At 44.2% G+C, this 23740-nt stretch overlaps 2 protein-coding genes and 1 long non-coding RNA gene across 10 annotated transcripts in view; 2 read left to right on the top strand and 1 right to left on the bottom strand.

Annotated features, from left to right (window-relative positions):
• B3GALT5 (beta-1,3-galactosyltransferase 5) overlaps window positions 1–14812 on the top strand; it is a 132287-nt gene extending 117475 nt beyond the window's left edge. Inside the window, exons 1-4 of one of the 8 annotated variants that reach the window (XM_083608806.1) lie at window positions 4724–4943; window positions 7886–8004; window positions 11122–11189; window positions 12858–14812. In XM_083608806.1, the coding sequence (XP_083464932.1) occupies window positions 12858–13823 (966 nt within the window). In that variant the 5' untranslated portion in view covers window positions 4724–4943; window positions 7886–8004; window positions 11122–11189 and the 3' untranslated portion in view covers window positions 13824–14812. The other 7 variants (XM_083608807.1, XM_083608808.1, XM_083608805.1 and 4 more) reach the window with 7 other exon arrangements.
• On the bottom strand, window positions 2669–23023 carry LOC310760413. Its single transcript, XR_014546956.1, has 2 exons — window positions 21307–23023; window positions 2669–4724 (listed from the first exon to the last, which is right to left on the bottom strand). It is a non-coding gene; the product is annotated as an uncharacterized lncRNA (long non-coding RNA).
• The window catches only part of IGSF5 (immunoglobulin superfamily member 5), a 43502-nt gene continuing 33104 nt past the window's right edge, over window positions 13343–23740 (top strand). The window contains exon 1 of the mRNA XM_083608774.1: window positions 13343–13461. The gene's annotated coding sequence lies outside the window, so the exon portion shown is untranslated. The remainder of the gene's footprint in view (window positions 13462–23740) is intronic.

Below are 23740 nucleotides of genomic sequence, written 5' to 3'. Positions count from 1 at the left end.
AACAGTTTATAATCACCAGCAAACCTGACCACCTCACTGCTCACCCCTAACTCTAGATTGTTTATGAACAAGTTAAAAACTACAGGTCCCATACTGATCCTTTGGCAGTGGAGGTCCCAACTTTTGACATCGCTCCATTTGGAGAACTGTCCACTTATTCCTACTTCCTGCTATTTAATAAATTCCTGATCCACAAGAGGACCTCTCCTCTTATTCCATGACTGTTAAGCTTACCCAGGAATCTTTGGTTAAAACCTTGTTGAAAGTCCACTTCTGTAGCCTAAGAACCACCAGGAAACATTCATCTTTGGCATGGAAAAAAATCTAATAAGCAGCCATGCATATTTTTGTTTCAAACAACTTAATAAAAACTAACATGGACATGGAAAAAATTAAATTGAATGTATTCAAATACATTTGGTTCCATTGTGGCAAAAAACACACATTTGTCTGATCATTCTACCCCAGCTGTTTATATTCTTCTGTTCTTCATCTCTAGCTAGATGCTTTAAAAGCAGACATTTTAAAAGTAGATGGATTCTTTTTCCTTCTATCTCTGCTGGTTTGGCATTTGCAAATGGGTACCTGTGCCTAACGTAAATAAACTGAATGCTTACCTAACCTTATTTCTTATTTTCTCAGAACTCTTGCGAAAGAACAATAAAATAGTGTTCAAATTAAATAGAACGTGTCTGAGCGATTAACTTATCAAAACAGTTCTGCAGTTTCCCTGATACTCTCATCAAACATTGACCACATTATTAGTTTCTGCTTTCCAACCTTCCAGGATGGGGCTGTTTCAGGCATTTCTTATTTAGATTTAATATGGAATCAATTGACTGCCCCCCCCCAATCCAATGCACGAACCAAAATCGTGAATCTGTTGGTACAACTCATCAGGAAATACCAAAATTCAAGTCCACAATGGTTATAGCACCCAAAAGGTTTTTCATGCTTCTGGTAGATGTCTATGTTCTGCATTTCATCTTTGCTTGCATAAAAAATAAATCTGTGCCAATCTGCGACAATATGATAGTTACGGTATATTTTCTTCATTTAGCCAGATGCAGATTGTTTGTTAATATTTTCACTCAAGTGATTAGTGCAACTGTCACACCAGTTAGTTCCAAGATTGATAGAATTAGGATGACACACTATTTTATCCTTTGCCTCAGGCAAAGGCCTGGGTTTGACACCCTGGTGACTGTTGCATTAAAAATAAACAACCATACCCTAGGCCACCCCCAACCTCTCTCACCACCAAGGAAATACAGTGGACGCTCGGGTTGCGAACGTGATCCGTGTGGGATGCATGTTCGCATCCCGCAGAATTCGCAACCCGTGTCTGCGTGTCTGCGCATGCGCGAGTTGCAATTTGGCACTTCTGTGCATGCACAAAGTGTGATTTAGCGCTTCTGCGCATGCGCGACCGCCAAAACCCAGAAGTTACCCGTTCCAGTACTTCTGGGTTTCAGCGGTCCGTAACCCGCAAAAACGCAACCTGAAGCAGCTGTAACCCGAGGTATGACTGTACAACAAGTGAATAACAAGAGAACCCACATGTGATGCTGACACAAAACCCCATAGATACACTAAGTAGAAGAATAGAAGCAGGGCCACCCGACTCCAGCCCACTCACCATTCCCCTCCCCTCTTTTCTTCCTAATCTAACACTGTATGCAACACTAATGTCTCACAACAAATGAAACTGATCTGTAGAAAACACAACTTTAAAGGAGATAATGCACATATTTTTGTACAGTGGTACCTCGGGTTACATACGCTTCAGGTTACATACGCTTCAGGTTACAGACTCCGCTAACCCAGAAATAGTGCTTCAGGTTAAGAACTTTGCTTCAGGATGAGAACAGAAATTGTGCTCTGGCAGCGCAGCAGCAGCAGGAGGTCCCACTAGCTAAAGTGCTGCTTCAGGTTAGTGCAGTTTCAGGTTAAGTATGGACCTCCAGAACGAATTCAGTACTTAACCTGAGGTACCACTGTAAACTAAGAATTTTTATAAAAATAAAATTTAAAAAATGTGCAAAGTGAACAACACCACAGGAACGTAAGAAAGTGCCTTATATCAAACCTACCATTAGTCTATCTAGCTGAAAGCATGGAGAGCTGCTTCAACAGGTATGGGGCCCTCCAAACATTGCTAGACTCAAATGCCAGTCATCCCTGACAGTTGGCCATACAGGCTGGACTGGCAAGAAGACAGCCATATTTTGGAAGACCACAGAGAGGTTCCTCATCCCTGGTGTAGACAGCAGTGCACTGACTGACCGCAGCATGCCAGGGTTTCAACAGGTGCCTCCCTCAGCCCTAACTTGAGATGCTAGAGACTGAAGTTGAGATTTCATTCAGGCAAAGCTGATCTCTGACCCTTCTCTTGTCAGCTTCACATCAACCTCATAATAAATGTCCAGTTTTCAAACTAATTACAAATTAATTTCAAGAGAATTACAGGCTTTCCCCTTGTATTCCATTGAGGTGCTGAACCCTAATTCTATGGAATCACAGAAGAAAAAAATGATTATTTTTTGCTCTTATTTCCATTGTCATTTCTGTGATCTAAATTTCTGATGCACTGTAAAACATGTATATAATTGTTGCGTTCGCAAAGTAAAGGAAGGATTGGACCCTGATTAAAAACAAGACACGAGGCTTTGACCAGCAAGGCTCTCGGAGAAAGTGCGTAAACCACACCCCTCACCAGGCCATTTTATTAGCAAAAGAATCTTTTACACAGTGCTCGTAAGAACCAATCATATTTCCTCTGAGCATTTCATCAAACCCCACGTGGGGAAAAAGTTACACTACTATACTAATTAGCATGCATATATTTTGGGGTAAATAAGTTGAGAACTACAAAGGGGTGGCAAATAAGTTGAGAACTACAAAGGGGTGCATCTGGCAACCCCAGAGCTGAGAAATAAACATGATAAGAAGGATGGCCAGAAAGACCAGATCACTATCCCCTTCATGTGAGATCTGTTTCCTGGCTGCAAGATTAACATTTTAAGATTATATATAAGAAACTACATCAAAGTAACTTGCCCACTATCTTTATGGCACAGGATGCCTGCCTGGCGAAGCAACTGCTGTGTACTGCTGTGCACGTGACATGAGGAGAGAGAAATGGGCAGTAGAGTCAAAAGGGCATGAAAAGGGCACAAATGTAGAATCTTATGGGATTTAATCAGAAATTATCGTCAATATATCAAACCCAGTCAACACAATGCTTTCATCGTGGACACGATGGCTTGATGTATCTTTTATAATTCCTCATGGTAATCCCATCTGACCCCTACACTTAATCCCTGGACATTTAATGCCTGGGAGGAGAGCCCACAGTCTAGTTTAGGCCTGCTAGTAAATGTTTATTTTTCCACCCATCTTTGTGGATTTTCCATCTGTTATCACCTGGCTTTGCAGAGAATTACTCTGTTTTCCAGGGACAGGGATTTACAGATGCTATCCTGGTTTCTGATTTGATCCCGGAATGTCCCGCTTTTCCTTAGGACACCCCTATTTTCACTGGAGAAATGGTAGCCAGAGCACCTGCTCTGATTAGCTCCTCAGCAGTAAAGGCCCTGCCCATCGATCTCCACAGCTGTCCAAATGCACTTAGAGACCATGTGGGAAAAGGTTCCACTGCCCGCTTGTCACACACAAATTTCGGTTCCACATTCAGCCAGGGGAAGTTCAGGTTCTCCCCTCACCAGGCTCACTGTGAGCCTTGTCTGTGTGCACACCTGTGTGAATATGGTCAGTGCAACCTAGAAAAGGAAGAGATGCAATTGTAAACTAATTCCTATTCTGGTCAGTGTTGTGCATTCAAATTATAGACGGGGGAAGAAGCACTAAATGAGCTTACCCAGCATACATCTAAGACACATTTAAAGCACACAAACACAAATCCTGGGAACTGTAGTTTGTTAAGGGTGCCAGGAATTGCAGCAGTGGGCAGGGTAAACTTCAGTTCCCATGATTCTTTGTGGGGATGTTTTAAATGTGTGGTATGTGTGCATAGCCTTATGTCTTTTATGTCTGAGAACACGCTAACTCAGGAAGGGGGGTGTCAAAGGTAGACTGGGACCTACTGATTGATCACTAGGTGATTTGCAGTTGGTGTGACTCACAATTGTTCAAGACTAGTAAGAATAAACATGTCCCAAATGAAAACTAGGCTGTTGAAAGAATGGATGCTTCGGGGAAAGTGGGAGTGGAATTTTGTATGAAAGGGTTTAATAATAAACTCAGTGGTGGCTTTGAAATCAATTCTTGGACACAGCTCGCTCTCATAGGTAGACACTTTCCCTTACTTCTGTGAGTGTGCCTGCCAATCTGAGCTGCTATTTCCCACCTAGCTCTTGTTGGTGGAGCCAGGCATTCTTGAAATAAGCAATATAGGTACCACAAACTGAAGTCTGCCTGGCCTTGCCAGAAGCCTGGGGCATTTTCACACCCCGGAGGCTATTTTTGCAAAGTTCTCTTTTACTCTGCTAGTGGCTGTTGCTTTTCCTGTGGAAAAGCATAAGGATTTGGTCTCTCAAATAATTAAAATTTCTGTGTTCTCTAGCAACAGCTGAGTGTGCCTGGAATTGCTTGTCTTTGTTTTTTTTTTTCCTTGAGTACAAAGAGAGAGCATTTGCAGACAGTTCCTAACTTGGCTTTTGCTGACGATCAGACCAGACTGCGGTGGCCGTCCTGCCTGCTACCTGGAGGGAGAGAAAGAAAGAAAGAGAAATCTACTGCTTGCATTCCCTTTACTGCACAAATGCTGTTTGCCCCTCCCAGTCCAGTAAACACATGGAGATTGTCATTGATCAAATAGGAACGGGAAGGAGACACAAACCGTTTCCTAGGAAGATCTAACAACTCACTGGAGCTTTCAGGCAACATGGCTAGAGAAACCGAGAGATGTATTGCAGAAGGAGGTAAGGAAACTAAAAAAAAAAACCCTTGTCTTTCTTTCTTTTTGGTGCATGGTTTTCAGCTAAATCGTTTCACTCCTGAGAGCTCTCCAAACAGATTTCCATAATCAGAAAAGCAGAATCAGACTACCATGCAGACTTCTTTCTGCCGGCTAGAGAAGATGAATGGCATAATTTGGCTCTTTCAAATGAAATATTCCATATTGTCTGAGACTAGGGTTCAGCTCCGTGCCTTGGAGGACAGAGCACCTGTGCCTCGAGCAGTGGTGTGGAAGAGAGAATTTGGGCCAGTGGTGCAGTTTGTTGAACAGTATTGTAGAGAGAAGAAAAGGGGCACCTGCAGGCAATTCTGTTTTCCTATACAAAGCACAAGAGTCTTGCCTTCCCATCAGGATCTAAATCTGCAGACCTCTTAAACAACCCTTTTCATACACATCTACATTCACCCTGATCCAAGTGAGCCCCAATTTGAAAATGTGTTTATTTTCCTTAATAATATCTATAACGTACATCTTCAACATGTGCTCACATACATGCCAAGTAGCAAATCTAATCATGAGTGAAACATGCTGTTTAGTGTGCCAGAATTCCTTTGTATGACCAATCTAGGGCAGTGCTTGGCATGGTTAAAAAAAAAGGCTCTCCATAGCAAAGCAGACTTTGTCCACGTGTGGACGCTTCCAATTTATTTCCAGATATGTAGAGATTAGTTCCACAGGGATGTACAAAGTGGCTTGATTATGCTGAAATCAAACATCTCTTTCAAGTTCTTATAGACAGAGGGAAGAACCTTATGGAAAATCCCTGCAGTTTTATGTTCTAAAAGATTGTCAGGAAAGGCAATGCAAGTTCTCTCTCTCCAGACCAAACCAGACAATACGAGATTCTATGAATTACTATAATTTAAACAGTTATACAAGACATCTCACCATAGCAGGGAAGACGGTGCCCAGGTGACCCGTGAACCTGTTCAGTCTTCCTATCAAACAACATGTTAGCTCCATATCTGTGCCCTTAAGTACAGGGTTTGGGTTTTATTGCACAAATTGCCAGCGTGGAGCTCCTGATCGCAATTGGGACCCTGGCATTTGAGGTAGGGGTCTTTAACTCATTGCATCTGGCTATGGTTAAGACTCAGAATGGGCTTCTCATCATGTCAGCAATTTGAATAAGAATAAAAGTTCCAATTGAAGCACATAGGATATTTTTTCTTATATAAATAGCTGGTGCAGCCCCCACCCCTATCTGAACTGGGACCACAGGAAAGGCAAAGTTTAAAGCTGTCTATCCTCCATGTTAGGTCCCAGTCTGGACCACCTCTCCCCCACTACACTGTCCATTTGTGTAAAAACGAAACCTGCACTTCAGAGTTCTGATATGGAGCTAACATATTGTCTAACATATAGTTAAGTATCATAAGGAAACCAGAAGAGCTGGCTGGATCAGGCCAGTGGACCATCAAGTCCAGCATCCTGCTTTTATAGTGCTTGTGAACCAGATGTATCTGTCAGGAGTTCAGCCTACACTTGAATAGGACCCTGGTAGAGACACATGCCAGACTGGCATGTTCTCTTCCTCCTGGTCAATCGTTCAGGAGCTTCAAAAGCTTTCTTCAGCCCGAACATCAAAGCGACCAATGCCAACCGACACCGGCACACTTAGGGATCTGCAGAGTAGGTGTAGTTGCGTAACAGACCTCAGCAACTCAGCATTTTGGCTAATCTACTTTATTGAACACACACGGAGCACTGCAACATGGCTCCCTCTCTCTCTAGCATCAGACAGCAAAGAGAAAAAGAACAAAGGACAATAGTCCCACTTCATGGAGCACAGTAACACAAACATCCTGTCTTCGTCACTTCCTACTCTGTGGAGTCAAAACATATACTGTCATGTGAAAGACAAAAATCCCATGACTGCAATCATGAAGCAGGAACTCTAACAGTATCCACCATCGTGGTTCTCTCACACGCAAGGTTACAAGTGCTAAACAGGAAGAGCGAAGTTTCTCAAAGTAGCAAATACGCCCTTGCTTCCTTCCAGGTTACCAGAATATGCTACAAGCTGTGAAGTGTGGACTTCAAGGAAACAGTTCTGAGTGTGCTCAGAGCACATATCTGATTCAGATAGGTCTACCAGGCCAGGAGGTCTACCCCGAGGCATAGCTACTAATGTTGTACTATGGCTATATGCTAGCTACTGTATCGTGGCTGTCTTCATGACAACAGGAGGGAGTAGGGATCCTGTGAAACTGTCGAGCTATCACTTGTAAAATGCTAATTTTTTACTTGAGTCCTCTGCCTAGAGATGGATGAGAGGGATATCCATAGCATAGGATTTGGATTGTCTAACAGTACAGAGAGCTTATCAGCCAGGGAATGAAAGATTGACAGAAATGTCTCCAGGGGTCTCTCTAAAATGAAATAAGTTACAATTGTGTAGACGACAGAAAAAGTGTGGTTTTGAGATTGGGGGTGGGGGAATTAAATTTTTACTAGGGCTTTGCAGAAACTTGTATTGCCATAGACCAAAATGCTGGTAAACTTGGTAAAAGAAGCCAGTAGTTGCAGCTGTGAAAGGAAGAGTGCCAAATCGGGGTCTGAACTAAATTTGTGGCTGGTGCACATTTGTACTGGATACGGGTTAAGAAGGATGAAGGTAAAGAATTTTTGTTTGTTTGTTTGTTTAGTGACTGCTGCCAAGTCCTAGAAGCAGATATTCTGCCTGTTCATGTCTGGTTGGTAAAGATTTGGGATATAGCTACCAATGAAATTATCTGACATTATCAAATTTAGAGATTGTTCAGTTAGTTGTTTTAACTGAACAGAATAAGTACCGGTAGATGCTTCGTATAACCACTATTCTGCATTGGCTCTTAAAAATGGTTCTCCAGAAAATTCAGTTGCTAAGGTTATAAAAGTAATTTTGCTTTGTTGTATTTCTAGATTTCTCCTCCCCCTTTGAAAACCACTAGGACGACCCTGCCATCAAGTCTCTCATTTCAGACCCAGAACCCGCAAGACTCCTGCAGGCTTAGTGGTAGCTTTTCTACATGATCCCCTGGGTAAGTCAGTCAGTTACATTTACCCCTCTTCTCCCTCTCTGCCATGTGGAGGGTTTCTTATGTTTATAGGGAATCCTGTCTTCTTTCTGCATGCTACCAGTGAGAGCAAGAAAAGAAAAGTTTATATTTGCATACACTCTAATTGTTCCTCTTTGCCAGGCAAGGTATCTTAGTATTTTCTGTGCCATGGATCTAATAAAAGAGTTACAATTTTGATCCTCTGTGCATCTTAGAATCATAGAGATGGAAGGGGTCCCAAGGGTCATCTAGTCCAACACCCTGCAAAGAAGGAGTCCTTCCCACAGCCATCCCTGGGTGGGCTCAAACCACCAATCTTCTGGTTAACTCCTAGACACACTGAACCATTGCGCCACATGAGCGTCCAAGTGCACCAGCTTTCCTCCTATTTTAAACTGACCCCCAATTTTCTCAGGATGTCAGAAATACACAATGTACCATCTTTGAGTAAAAATGAATGGTGTTCAGTGTAGTCTAAAGATCTATGCTGATTGTTTCCTTCCTTCCCTTAATTGCTTATATCTCATAATTTTGTTCACTAATATTATATCCATTATTTTATTTTTCCACATCTTCCCTATCAATACCTCTGCTGTTAGCAGCATGTGAGAGACCACACAAGACAGCCCTTCCTAACCACGCAGTTTGCGTAGCCCCAAACCATTGTTACTAGATTTAAATGTAACTCAGAACTCCTAATCTCCTTAATACCTTGCTAAATCCCCAGAAATGCCTACCCAGACAACAATCCCTCCGTATATATGTTCAGAGGTGCACTTTGCACCCTTACCTCTCCAACACCAATGTGCCTGTAAACATTGGAAACATTCCACAGGGCTGGAAACACATGCACACCTCATGCACAAACACGGCCCATTGCAAACATTAAACTTAAGAAGCTGCGCAATTTTTTCCCCATGAAAGGAAGCCATATTACAAACACATCTACAAAGGCAAAAGGTAGGTTGTGAAAGAACTAAGCAACTGCTTCCTGCTGACTTCTCACTCCAAGCCCAGCCCGTCAGAGTGGCTTTTGGGTACTTTTGCACGTAACATATAGTTGGACTCTCAAAAGGCTAATTAAAAATTCAAGGCAATTTTATATATTGTAAGAAGTTTACGGCTGCATTTCTTTCCTGAGAGTAAGCCCACAGAACACAATGGGCCTTGCTTCTGAGAAAACATGTATAGGACTGCACTGTGAAGTACTGTCGCTTTCCACTCAGTTGCAAAGGCTGTGGTTTCCTCTGAAGTATTTCCTGTCTTTTCTAAGGCAAGCAGGTTGGGGGTTGTACAGGCAAAGGTCATATTCTGCCATTAAGCCTGTTGCTGTGAGAGAAATAAAGCTGATTCTCACCCTAGAGACAGGAAATGGCGGAGATGAGGGAAAGGGTAGAGGTGAGACCCTGCTCAGTTTCAGGGTTGGCTTAGTACGGTTGTGCCAGGGGTGCTGTGGTGGAGCAAAAGCACATTACGTCTGAGGTTGCACACAGCTCTGCGGAGCAGGAGGCTGCATCGGGCTCCTTTGAGAGGAAGAGCTGGATAGAAATTTAATTAATAAATAAAGAAGCTTTATTTAGGCCATGTGGGCTATTTTTTTTAAATCTGGAAGGCAAACCAGCCATTGGCAAAACATGACAAAATGGAGTGTAGTAGTTTTAATAACAACCACTATCGCAGCATCGAGAGCTCCTTAACAATCCTGAGTCTTTAAGTACATATGCTTGCTAACGTTTTTTTGAAAAAGGGAAATGCAGAAAGTGGTGGTGGTGAGGCCTGTATAGTTGATTGCAAAAGCAGGCCTGGGCAGGGGGCAGCTGGGTACATTTGCCCTGGGCCTTGGGCAACAAATATATGAAAATAATAAGACCAATATTCTTCGCATGAAAAATAAGACCTGGGGGAGGGAAAGCACAAACTTCCTTACTGTTTCCCTTACTGTTACCTGGGGGGGGGGGGGCAATTCTACTGCCCATTTGCAGCTATGCTAAAAAGTATGCATTTCTATGTTGTTTCCTATGAGTAGCAATCTTTCTCTCACAAGGGAAGTCCCAAAAAATAAATAAAAATAAAATAGAAATGAACCAGCAAGCCCCTTCTGGAGACAACAAATGCATCACTTTTTTTATTTGTAATCTCTATGACTTGTACACTTCCCCCCTCCCAATGCCAAACACAGCTGCGGCAAAGCCTTGAAAAGTGCTACCAGGAGTTTCTCACAGAAGGACCAGGCACTTATATCTCACAGATCAGCTTCTGATATTTTTTTTTAAATACATACATACATACATGCATACATACATAAATACACACACCATCCCAGGTGGGCATTTGATCTTGCTAATGGTAGAAATGGGCCCTGGTTGGGTGGGGAGGACTGAATCCAGGGAAGCCCAGCCTGCTTGGCAATATGGCCGCCCTGCTGATGGGACACGTAAGGAGTATTTTCCAGTTGGGAAGGGGAGATGTTCAGCCCCTGCCAAAATGAGTTTTGCCTTAAGAAGATTGTGACAGGCCCTGGACTTTTCTCAAAAACAGGTTTATTTTACAATTTAGAGGAACAGGATAAATGTGGAAATATTTAGTGCTGTCAATCACTTCATCCCGCATAACTGACTTTCTGAGGGAATTTGGAAACATTTCTGTTTGCCCAGGCATAGGAATGTTGAGCAGTCCTGATCCTGGCAACCCTGAAATTATTGGCTGGTAGAGTGTTTTCTTTTAAACTGTTGTTAGACGTGTGTTTTTTAATGCTTTTAGAATATAATTAGTGATATTATTGTTAATGTGTTTGCCACCCTGGAAATAATAATAGTAATTATTATTAACAATAATAATAGTGATAATGAAGGAAGCTGACGTTAGAAACTATAATTATTATTAGAAGAAATAAATGTCAAATAAAAAAATAAAAATAAAGTAGCCTTGCCTTTGGGGGGCAGGGAATGTTAAGACCAAGAAGAATGTAAAGGGAATGTGTGCCCATTTTCAAGTTTGCTTGTTGGAAATGTTTATCAACACATTTAAGGAGATACGTGTTCATTTTGCTTATGGGAATAGAATTGCATTTGGAGTTCACCAACACTTTTCTTGTTCTAGATTTCATCAGTTGCTGTCTTGGAGCCAAAACTTTCTTTCTCCTCAGGAAATTCAAGCATCCATTAAAGGTAAGGTAAATCTGCAAACACACGCAGGGGAGGATTATCTGGACTCCAGTTTTTAGTTTTTGTGAATTGCTTAGAGGCTCTGTTTACAACCAGGCAGTATATGAATAAAATAAACTAGTACTTTGTTCAGTAGATGACAAAGAGAATATTTAGAACCAGATAGTGACAGCTGTGTTTAAAGAAAAAACAAAAAAACAGTGCCATCAATATAAAAACATAAGAAGAGCTTGCTGGATCAAGCTAATTTCACTCTCCCCATAGCATTCAGAAACATTGCTGGGTTTTATTGCCTCCAACTGTTTGAGGCAATAAAGCCACAAGTTGCTTATTTTCAGGTGAGAAGCTATTTGCATGAAATATTCCCTATGTAAATTTATCATATGAAACAGGAAGCGGTAGCTTTTCATCTGCCCCCTCCCCCCAAGTGGGGCTTCTCTGACATTTTCAACTTCCTATGCAAAAATAAGGGAAAATTGCATTGGGATGCAAAGAGCCTTTAACACCAGGAGAACAGGGAGGCAGATTTCCTTTTTCCTGAAGTGGAGGAGGAGATCCATGGATCTTCTGCTCGCTCCACTAGATTTGACCAATCAGATTTGAACAAGTGTTCACGAGACTAAGATAACAGTCCTTCCCTTTCTGTTTCTTCCTACCTAGCTCTGACAGGGGGCACTTCAAAGGAGCTGTCATATTTTATATTAGCAGCTGGGTGAGGGGATTGCACCCGCCAGACTATTCAGTTTTCCTATTTCTATCCCTCTTCAGGGGGACATAGGGTGGAAAGAGAAATGATTTTAAAAGAGAGAACAGTTTTTGAGAAAGTTTAAAATGGACTGTGGACACCGTGGCTACACTTTTCTTGTCCAAGCAGGAGAAGACATCCCTGCATTATCAATGGCTCTGAAAGGCGCTTGAGCCGACACAGGCAGGGGATGTGCGTGGAATTCAGAGCCCAGAGAGAAAAGAGCACCCATGGATAGTGTGATTCTCTCCTCAGAGCTCAGGAAGCAAGGTGCACCTGTGGTGGTGTAAGCCCAGGGAGTTAGCTGAGCCCAACATGATAGGTTTTAAAAAACAAAATGGGTTGGGATATCAGTTTATAAAGCTTGGAAGCTGGAGCTGCCTGGAGTTCCTCAGCTTCACTACCCATTCTGTCTCATTTATACATCACTAGCATTGCTTTAAGGGGAAAAAATAAAACACAGAAATAAAGCAAAGCAGGCTGTTTGCTTACAGCTTCTACATATTCACAAGGATGACTACAAATTGTACACTATATGATTGGAGCTACCTTTGTGGTATCCTTGTGCAAGAAAGAGGGAGAAGAGAGTGAATGTGCAGAAGGAAGGGGTGCAGCTTAGGTGGGAAACCACAAAGTATATTTTATCCTGTAATCTGTTACTCTCAACCCTGCCATCTACTGATTGGAAACATGCAAGTCTGCATATACACAGCACAATGTTCTGTCTTCAAGACTATTCCCAAAGAAAAATCTCAAGTTCAGGTTTTTACTAAAATTCTTACAGGTTGGTTCCAGCTGCTAGTCACATTTAAGGCCAGCTCTTTGACATACACAATGCCTATTTACCGTGCCTGTAGGAATGTAATCTCCCCACTACACTGATTTGCTAGAAATATCCACATAGCATTTCCTTTTCTTTCTTTCAGATGGCTTCCAAGAGACTTGCAAGGATGCTTGTTTTCACTATGGCTTTGGTTTGTTTTCTCTGTTTATATGCCAAACTGGGCACTTTCGAAATCTGTATATTCTGTGAGACGAAGCATGAGTTCTTTCCCTTTAAGAGAGATGGACGTTTTTTAAGGAGGCCTCATATGAATTGCAGACGGAATCCACCATTCCTGGTCATTCTTGTGACATCATCTCACAAACAATCCAAAGCCCGGATGGCTATCCGTGAGACATGGGGCAGAGAAAGAAAAATAGACAACAAACGTATTGTGACCTATTTTCTCCTGGGAAGTACTCTCACTGATGTTGACCAGCGTGCTATTGATGATGAGAACAAAAAACACAGAGACATTATCCAGAAGGATTTTCTAGATTCCTACTACAATTTAACATTAAAGACTATTATGGGCCTTGAATGGATTCACAAATTCTGCCCACAAACCAGCTTTGTGATGAAAACAGACTCAGATATGTTTGTGAATACCTACTATCTCACTGAACTTCTTCTAAAGAAAAATAAGAAGGTTAGCTTCTTCACTGGCTTTTTAAAAGAGAATGAGCATCCAATACGAAAACTGATAAGTAAGTGGTATGTGAGTGAAGAAGAATATTCAGGAAACTTGTACCCTCCGTTTTGTTCAGGGACTGGTTATGTTTTGTCTGCAGATGTTGCTAGTAGTGTGTATAAAATTGCCAAAGAAGTTCCTTATTTTAAACTAGAGGATGTTTTTGTAGGCATGTGCCTCGCTAAACTCGACATCAAACTGGAAGAACTTCATTCAGAACAAACATTCTTCCCAGAGGGGCTTGTATTTTCTGCTTGTCGTTTTAGGAAAATTGTGACAAGCCACTTTGTCAGACCTCATGAGAATCTTATCTACTGGGATGCACTGGAGAGGTCCTTGGATGAAAATTGTCATCCAGGGACCCATCCAGGTGGCTGATAGCTTTCAACAGAGGCACAAAACTGCATAGAACATAAATCCTGAAATTTTTGCTTAGATACTGACATCAAACCTATTTTAGATAAGAAGATGCTGACATTGCTTTTTAAAACCCAAGCCTATGCTTGTTTGCTTATGAGTAAGTCTCATTGTGTCCCATAATGCTTACTCCCAGGTAAACAGCTTGAAAAACCCACTGCAGTAGTGTGCCAAAGAGGATAGGGCTCCTGAACTGATGGATAGTTTTGAAGAACAAGGAATTTCAGCAGGTGTACCTTTCTGAAGAAGCTTCATGAGCCTTACGTGCTGAAGTTCCATCTTCTCCACAATTATTAATGGTGCAGGAGCCCTGCCCTCCTTTGTATCTGGCCACTCTAGTTCCATAGTAGGCTGTGCAGCAGGAGAGTTGCTCTGGTAGTGGGCACACTTCATAGCAATATAATGAGTCACCATACTCATCTTCAAGGTTGTTGACTAGCTCTTTAAACAGGCGCTGTTCAGCCCCTGAGTTTTAATAAAGTTAATGAGTGAAACAACTTTGTTTCACAAGGTTTGTGCACACATTCTCCTGGTGGCTCATACTGCTAATTGTGATCAATTCACTTGTGGTAGTATTGAGACACTTCATTCCTTTCTTTCTGATCAAAGAGGAGGATCCAAAGGGGGGTGTGTGTGTTGTAAGTCATGATGTCAGAGAATTTTGACGGAAGCAGAATTTGCTGATATTTGTTCCACTTCTGCAACATAAATAAATCCACAGAATATATGTGGTATTTGCTATCGTTTTCAGCCCACAAATGATACATAATGAGTTTTCTCCCATTTGCCTTGCATTTTCTTTGTATTTCTATGGTGTGGCATAACTTCATAACACTGTAATTATGTAATTAGTTACAAAAAATGTGACTTACCTTATTATTATTTATTAAATTTGTATACTGCCCTTCATCTGAAGATCACAGGGTGGTTTGCAACGTAAAAACACAAAATGAGAACACAAAACACATAACAAAACAGCAATAACAAACCAATAACCCCCTCTCACAAACACATTTAAAAGGTCATAGATTGTTTAAGCAGCCAAAGACCTAGTTATAGAGAAATATTTTCACCTGGCACCTAAGGATATGTAATGAAGGTGCCAGATAGGCCTCCTTGGGGAGAACATTCCACAAGTGGGGAGCCACTGCAGAAAAGGCCTGTTCTTGTGTTGCCACATTCCAGACCTCTTGTGTATTATTTTATGTATTATTTTATTAATTTAGATAATTAACTAATTCTGTAAATTTTGAGACAACAGACAAGAAGACTCATAATATATTTTTTGGCAGAAGATGAACTGTAGTGAAACAAAAACAGCACTGCATGCAACCAAATCGGAGTGGAATGGAGAACGATGCCTTCTGACATACCTAGTAAAAAAACAAAGGAGTTTCAAAGGCTCCTCTCTGAAAGCTCTGAGACGCTATAAGCCACTCAGGGGACTTGTGATAGTGGCATCTGATGCAGTTCAATAAACTGCACTCTGTGTGTGTGTGTGTGTGTGTGTGTAATTCCAACGCAAAGCAGGTGTTGTACATAGAAAATTGCTGTTGGTAGGGAAGGTACGTTAGGTAGGCTGTCATTACGAGAGCAAAAAGAAAATAAAGGGAGGGAAAGTATTGAAAAGCCCAGATTAATCTACCATGTTATATAAGCTTTCCGTTTCATGTACTTATCCAAAGGCAACTGCCTTCTGGCACTTACAGTTTATTCACTAAGTCTGAGTAAAACTCTTCTGAATTAAGCACTTTAAAGTCCCACAGATTTTAACGGGAGTGCACCTGTTGAAATCAAAGTATTGACTAGTGGAGTTTGTGGAGTTTGGAACTGACAGGGTCAGAACTCCGAAGTGTCCTGTATCTAGGGGGAGGAGGGGGAGTAGAAGGAGGAGCTTGTCGCAGAGCAGTGACTCACAGTGTGTGACTGCTTCCAGACTTCCTTTCACTTCTCGCTGAGCAGCAGAAGCTGCGAGTGTGTGCTTTTGGAAGCACGGCTGAGAATGCCTCCAAGTTCCGATGGAGGAGACTGATTTATGGCTTGTAAATAAACGCTTCTAGAGATAAGAACTGAACTGTCTCTGGACTTGATTAATCCCTCATCTCACACGGACAGGACCGCTGCGACTCTGCTCCCCTGCCAGGTCAGCTTCTGAACAGAGCTGCGCAATGGAAGCGTGACTGGACGCAGGGGTTTGATTTATCCAAAGGTTATGGAAGTATCGCGTTTCCTGATAAGTGTGAGAAGGGAGAAGGCTGCCAGCGACGTGTTGCTGTAATCCTGCCAGGCAAGGGCAGTGGGAGACGCCGGAGAGCGGAGCCAAGAGCCAGAAGGAACGGCTGCTTCGGAAGTCCGGCTTGCTGGCAAACTTGTGAGTACGCTGAAGCCCCGGGGGGGAGGCAGAATGGCTGCTGCACAGGCACAGCAGAGCCATGAGAGCTACCCCGGTGAGAGGCTGAATGGGGCCAACTGGGAGGCCTGGTCAAGAAGAGCAAGGGGGTGGTTTGTGGCCACAGGGCTCTGGAGTTTAGTCCAGAAGGAGCCGGCCCCACCCATACAAGCTACTGCTCTGCTGAGTGAAAGAGAGCAGAGAGAGCTTTGCCTGCTGAAAGCAAGCGTGGACGCTTTGCTGTTGCCCCACCTGGAGGGCGTTAAATCGGCTGAGGCCGCCTGGCAGGTGCTGAGGAGTCTGTGTGAAGGCTCAGCAGGAGCCAAGGGCCGTGAGGAAGCCGAGGGCCAAGGGAGCAAGCCCCAGGCTGAAGGGAGAGCCAGACCAGAGGGGGCTGTTCCGGGAAGCTGTTTCTCTGCTTCGACACGTCTGTGTGATGGACTGTGTGCTGGAGAGCAGCTGAGAGCTGTGGAACAGGGCAAAGGCTGCACCCCAAGAGGCAGTGGGGGGGCAGGCCAGGCAGGCCATTCCAAGAGCTCTGAGAAAGCAAAAGCCTTCGAAAGTTGTTTGTGCTTTGAGGCAACGTCCAACAGCGCTGGGAAGCATCCGCTAGAGGCCCAGGCTGCCAAGGACACCGGCCGGCGTGGAATGTCAACAAAGCAGGTTCCCAGGGCCGGTTCCCAGCAACGACGTGGGAAAGCAGCAGGCCAGGAGAAAAACAAAGACAAGGCGTCTTATCACCTCACAGCTGCGCTTGCGTCTCTGAGAAAAGACAAGAGCCTTAGCCGGGGAAAGGCTGTGGCCATGGCAACCGATGGGAGTGCAAGCAACGCCATGGCATCTGTGGAAAACAACCAGAGACACTCTTTATCTCTCGTTGTGGATTCCGGAGCGTCGCATTGTCTTGTGACCTCTAGAGGGCTGTTGAGGAACTGCAAGACAGTTAAAACTGGACGCTATGTTACTTTAGCAGATGGGTCTCAAAGACCACTGACTGAAACTGGGCTTCTTTATTGTTCCTTTTTAGATCATTGGGTAGAAGCTTTTGTGGTACCAGAGCTTGCCCACTCTCTTTTAAGTGTGCCAGCCCTTATGGCTGCTGGGTTTGATGTTTTGTTTTCTAACAATGTGTGTTCCTTCTACAGGAATGGGAAGAAGATTCACAGTGTCCAGAGAAGAGGCACGCTCTTTCTGGTCGAGATGCCCATTGAAGATGGGGCTGGTGGGAAAATGGGGCTGGTGGAAAATGGGGCTAGTGGAGAGTCCATTGACGATGCCCAAGGGCAGTGTGCAAATGTCCCACCACACCATGATTGTTTACACTTATGGCATCGGAGGTTTGGACACGCAGGGTGGTCATATGTGAGGAAGGCCACAGACAACACTATTGGGTGCAGGTTCAAGGCATGTGACAAATACCTAGATTGTCAAGCCTGTAAGCAATCAAAGGTCACAACATGCTCATACCCCAGGTCTGAGAGGAAAACCAGTAGACCCTTTGAACTTGTGCATGCAGATTTGTCGGGCCCCATGCCGACACCTTCGTTAGCTGGTTCTAAGTGGGTTTTGGTTTTGGTTGATGATTTTACAAAACATGCGTGGCTGTTTGCGCTGAAACAGAAGTCAGAGGCAGCTGCACTGATCAGGGATTGGATCACAGCGGTAGAGCTACGGTTCTCTACCAAAGTAATTTCCTTTCAGTCCGATCGTGGGGGGGAGTTTACAGGTTCTGCGCTGCAATCGTTCTTCAGGCAGAAGGGTATCAGTCATCGACTGACGGCCCCCCACTCTCCGCAACAAAATGGGGTTGCAGAGAGGAAGTTTCGCACGCTACAGGAGTCAGCGAATGCTATGCTGGCAGACTCAGGTCTGCCACAGCGCTTTTGGGCTGAGAGTTATAGGACAGCATGTTTCCTGCAGAATAGAGTGTTCAATTCCAGTGTAGGTGAGACACCATATTTTCTGCTTCATGGGAAAAAGCCGAAAGTACATTTTCTGCGCACTTTTGGGTCTACAGCTTGGGTTCTGATTCCAAAGGCCATGCGCAGAAAAGGTGAGCCAAGATCCAGGAAAATGATCTTTGTAGGCTATGAGCCGGGTTCAAAGGCGTGGCGCTTCGCATACCCTACTGGCAACCAGTCCAAGCTGCTTATTAGTGGCAGTGCTGAGTTTTGCGAGCAGAGTGGGTGGAAGCGGCTTCACGGAAATCCGGATGTTCTGGTAGAATCAGATGAAGAAGAGGAAGAGGGTGAGGCTGAACCTGTTGCTGATGAGCACAGTCCACAGCCACAGAGTCCAGAGCCGGGATCTCCAAGGGAGAGGCTCCGTATCTCTCCAAAAGGGAGTCCCAGGACCCCTCCGCAGGTCTCTGTCAAGTCTGAGCCAAGGAGTGAATCATCCTCGCCAGCAGAACCAGCTGTTCGCCCTAAACGGCGCAGCAGGTCAGAGGGGGATGATGCTGACATAGAGGATAGGAGGGTTGATCCAGGTGAATCAGGCGCAGTTCCAGAATTCACGCTGAGGAGGTCAGCAAGATCAACCAAAGGGAAGCCACCTGAAAGGTATGAAGCCACAAGTGTCTGGGTTGGTGTGGCTAGATGTGAACCTGAATCCTTTGAGGATGTTCAGAAGCTGCCTCGGGAAGAAGCCAGCAAATGGCATGAGGCGATGCAGAAGGAGATGAACTCAATGGAGTCTCTAGGAGTGTTCTCACTCACACAGCTGCCGGCTAACCAGCAAGCTGTTGGCTGCAGATGGGTTTACCGTCTTAAACCCACAGAAGCAGGAGAGCCACAGTACAAAGCGAGGTTAGTGGCGCGTGGATTTACGCAGAGACGCGGAGTCCACTTCACAGAGGTCTATTCGCCGACTTCAAGGGCGGAGACTTTGAGAATGCTTTTGGCAATAGCAGCACAGAGAGGTTGGAAGGTGAACCATTTTGATGTAGATGTCGCCTACCTGAACTCAGATCTCCAGGAGGAGTTGTACATGCGTCCTCCTCCAGGGTTCGAAGTCAGTGAGCCAGGCGTTGTGTGGCGGTTGCACAAATCCATCTATGGATTACGCCAATCTGCCAGGAATTGGAATATGTGCCTACATGAAGCCTTAGAAAAGCTAGGTTTTAAGAGATCTCTTGCAGACAGTTGTCTTTACATTAGAGATTCAGGCTTGCAACAGCAAGTGGCACAGGTGTTTGTTGATGACATTTTGTTGATGACGAGGACAAGTGAACAGGTAGAGAAGTTTGCTAAGGAGCTTGGTAAGCGGTTCAAGTTGAAGCAACTTGGAGATGTCAAGTCCTATCTAGGCGTAGAGATCACAAGAGCAAGTGATGGAAGTTTTTTGCTTCGCCAGAAAGGTAAGATTGAGCAGTTGCTTGAGAAGTTCAGGATGTCTGATTGTGCAGGTGCCAGATCACCCATGGAGACTGGGTACGTGAAGGAGTGTCAGCAAGTAGAACGCGTGGTGTTCGAAAACACTGAACTCTTTCAGTCAGCTCTGGGTAGTCTGTTGTATCTGTCACAGTGGAGCAGACCAGACATAGCGTTTGCTGTCAATCTGCTCAGTAGAGAAGCTTCAAGTCCTAGTGTGCAGGCCTGGAATGGTGTTAAGCGGGTGCTACGTTACCTGCAAGATACCAAAGACTTTTGCCTCAAGATGTCAGCTGAGGGTGATGTCAAGCTGACCGCCTGGGTGGATTCGGATTGGGCTAACCTTGAGGACCGCAAATCAGTGTCAGGCCTAGTGGTGAAGTTTGGGGACTCAGTGATTGGGTGGAGGTCCCGAAAGCAAAGTCTCATAGCGCTTTCATCTACTGAAGCTGAGTTCAGTGCGCTATCAGAGGTTTGCAGAGAACTGGAGTTCTATGTGTGTTTGGTCGAGGAAATCTGTGAAGAGGATTGTCTGCCCGTTGTGGTGCATGAGGACAATCAACCATGCCTTAAATTAGCTGAGACAGGGCAATTCAAAGCGAGGACCAAACATTTGGACATACGCTTCCGAAATGTATGTCAGAGCGTTCATGAGGGGCTAGTTGCTCTGAAATACTGTCCCTCAACAAAGAACCTCGCTGATGGTTTCACAAAACCATTAACCTTCCAGAAGCACGAGGAGTTCTGTGAGGGTCTGTGTATGGGGAAAGCATTGTTGGCTATTGTCCCCAGATCCAGGACAAGAGGGGGTGTGGAGTTTGGAACTGACAGGGTCAGAACTCCGAAGTGTCCTGTATCTAGGGGGAGGAGGGGGAGTAGAAGGAGGAGCTTGTCGCAGAGCAGTGACTCACAGTGTGTGACTGCTTCCAGACTTCCTTTCACTTCTCGCTGAGCAGCAGAAGCTGCGAGTGTGTGCTTTTGGAAGCACGGCTGAGAATGCCTCCAAGTTCCGATGGAGGAGACTGATTTATGGCTTGTAAATAAACGCTTCTAGAGATAAGAACTGAACTGTCTCTGGACTTGATTAATCCCTCATCTCACACGGACAGGACCGCTGCGACTCTGCTCCCCTGCCAGGTCAGCTTCTGAACAGAGCTGCGCAATGGAAGCGTGACTGGACGCAGGGGTTTGATTTATCCAAAATGCCTACTATTTATCATTAATATCACCTGCTACCCTCTCAACCAGTAGCCATACTCTCTTTGCCGCCTCCTCCATCTATCTTTTACTCCATCTCTAGAGTCCATTTTCAGTCTGTTTCTGATGGCCAATCACCTACAAGCCTGCACACATGCATGCCTCCAAAGAGCAATCACCGTGTGCTGCTAGAACAGGCATGGCCAAACTTGGCCATCCAGTTGTTTTGGGACTACAACTCCCATCATCCCTAGCTAACAGGACCAGAGGTCAGGGATGATGGGAATTGTAGTCCCAAAACAGCTGGCAGGCCAAGTTTGGCCATGCCTGTGCTGGAACAACCCTTCACAGCACCAGTGTGTTCGACCTATTGAGGGAGACAGATCTGGGTAATAGGTGAATTTTACATAGTTTTTTAAAGGTGTGATCAACCATTGTAGGTTTCTTCACAGTAGTCCTATAACATAAGCCTGATTTGAGCATTCACCTACGATCCTCTAAGTCAGGAGCACTTGCTTACTCTTTGCCCACCATCACATCTGAGAAATCCAGCTCATGGGACCAGCATTCTCTCATAGGGCAGGCTGCAGACATCCTTCCAAATGCACAAATGCCACTGGGGAGAGGCTACCATGGGGTTTGACAGTATAAGTGGAGCAAGCAAGTGAAGTCCTGCTCTCCTGGTTCACACAATGGTAATCATGAAGTCATTTGAATGGCTTATGCTTCCTCGCACGTGGCATCATAATGCTGTGACTAACATAACCTCTGTTCCCTTATTATTTGTGAGATGGCTAAATATAACCCACCAATCATTTACTGAGAAGCTTGATAGAGAATCTGTCTTGGAGGACTCATCCCTTTGAAGAAACACTGCATTATGTATTTTCTTCCTCAACATATGGATTTGCTTCAGGTGTCGCTTTTGAAATAATGCCTGCTATGCTCCTTTTCAATATTTGAAGGATTAGCACATAATATTTCTAGTAGCTGTTAAGTCCCAGTGGATTCACTGTAGTCCATGCAAACTTGTTGGAGCTTATTTCTATCATTCTGGTGTATCACCCCCAGTCCTGCCACAAGTTAGTTTTACTTTCAGCAAGTAGAGTCAGTTCAATATAGGAAACTTTAGATATGCTACATTTTCAGTTTAACCCTTAGACCAGTGTCTAGCAGTTATTTTCTTTTGATATCTGGATCTGGCTCAAGCATACACACACAGGAAAACCTGAGCCCCCAGTTTGGATGACTGAGTAGCAATTTCCCCCCCGCCCCACATACCTGGTATCTGATTAAACAGCAGGATAATAAACAATAGCAGCATTAGCAAGAAAGATAGCCAAAATCATAAAGTCATCCCCATGCTCAAAACCAGAGCCAGCCAACCTATGAGGCAAGGTGAGGGTCCACCCAGGGCAGAAGATCCCAATGTTGATCTTTCTTCCCTGCCTACCCCCTTGTTCCTGATCTAGATCTTCCCTAGTGGGGGTCGGGGTGTCATTTTGGGATCTGCCTCAGGTCTTGGTCTGCCCTGCTCGAAACTGTCCACCAGGTCTAGATGTACCAACAGAAGTCCATGTCCTTTGGGCCTTATTCAAAGTTCATTCAAGGATGCAGTCAGTGTGATGGCTTTACATGTTCCATAAAGATGCAAAACGTGAGAACCCTGCAACGTCAGTTTTCCAGCAAGTGTCAGCAGCGCATCTTGGTGCATTGCAGATGCTTCAGCTAACCCGTGCCAACATGCCAACAGCAAATTTGTATTCCAACCTGCAGGTGGCAGCAAAGATTGGTGTCAAATCACCTTTAAGTCTTGATCCAGCTTCTGGTCCTGTAGCTCCCTTTAGTCTCTGTGGTGCCAGCCAATCACAGGTGCAAGCGAACTCCTAGCTGCTACAGTGACTCAAACCTCCATCCAAATAATGATTTCAGCCAGGAAGGATAGAGCCACCTACCATGATTTTAGCCAATAGGAATTGCAGTATAGGAGCTCCTGTAGGAACTTTACTACAAAGGTTAACAGATCATATGATATGATAGCCATCTTCAAATATCTAAAGGGCTGTCTTACGGAAGATGGTGCAAGCTTGTTTTCTCCTGCTCTAGAGGGTAGGTTCCGAACCAATGGATTCAAGTTGCAAGAAAGAAGATTTCGACTAAACATCAGGAAGAACTCCTGTTTGACATTGGAACGGACTCCCTTGGAAGATGGTGGACTTTCCATCCTTGGAGGGTTTTAAGCAGAGGTTGGATGGCCATCTGTCACAGATGCTTTAGTTGAGATTCCTGCCTTGCAGACGGTTGGACTAGATGGCCCTCAGGGTTCCTTCCAACTCTACAATTCTATGATTTCATGATTCATCCTGGAGCATTTACCAGAACTATAGTCGAGCACTTCCAAAAGCAACCAACCAGCTCTTTGATTAACACAATAATAACGTATTTAGTGGTGGATTTAAACTGGACTGTCTGCACATTTTCCACTTTATTAATTGTTCTGTGATGAGTCCCCAGTGCTACCACATGACTGCCTTTGGAAACCGCACTCTGGCACAGTACCAAAAGCGGAACAACCCCCTGCCTTGCACATCCTGGAACATTTGTGACAGAAAAAATTACAGGGTTTTAATAGGAAGCTATGAGACAAAGCAGTATGCCACCCTGAAACTTCTATAGGTGCAAACAGTCTGGAGAGTGGCATCACATATAGAATCATAGTATAGTCAAGTTTCAAGGGACCTTGAGAGTCATTATTCCAACATTCTGCAGTGCAGGAATCTTTCGCCCAACATTGGGCTCAAACCCATGACCCTTATCCTTGAAGGATAAGAAGAAAACTAGAGATTGCTTAATACCATCACGAGCACAACTCTTCATGAATGCACAATCAAAAGGACACATGGAGGGGCGGCCCAGTGTGC

Source organism: Podarcis filfolensis (assembly GCF_964270895.1).
Source record: "Podarcis filfolensis genome assembly, chromosome: 4".
Classification (NCBI taxonomy): Eukaryota; Metazoa; Chordata; class Lepidosauria; order Squamata; family Lacertidae; genus Podarcis; species Podarcis filfolensis.
Note: the sequence above shows the minus strand (reverse complement) of the source record. Positions and strands in the feature narration are given on the sequence as shown.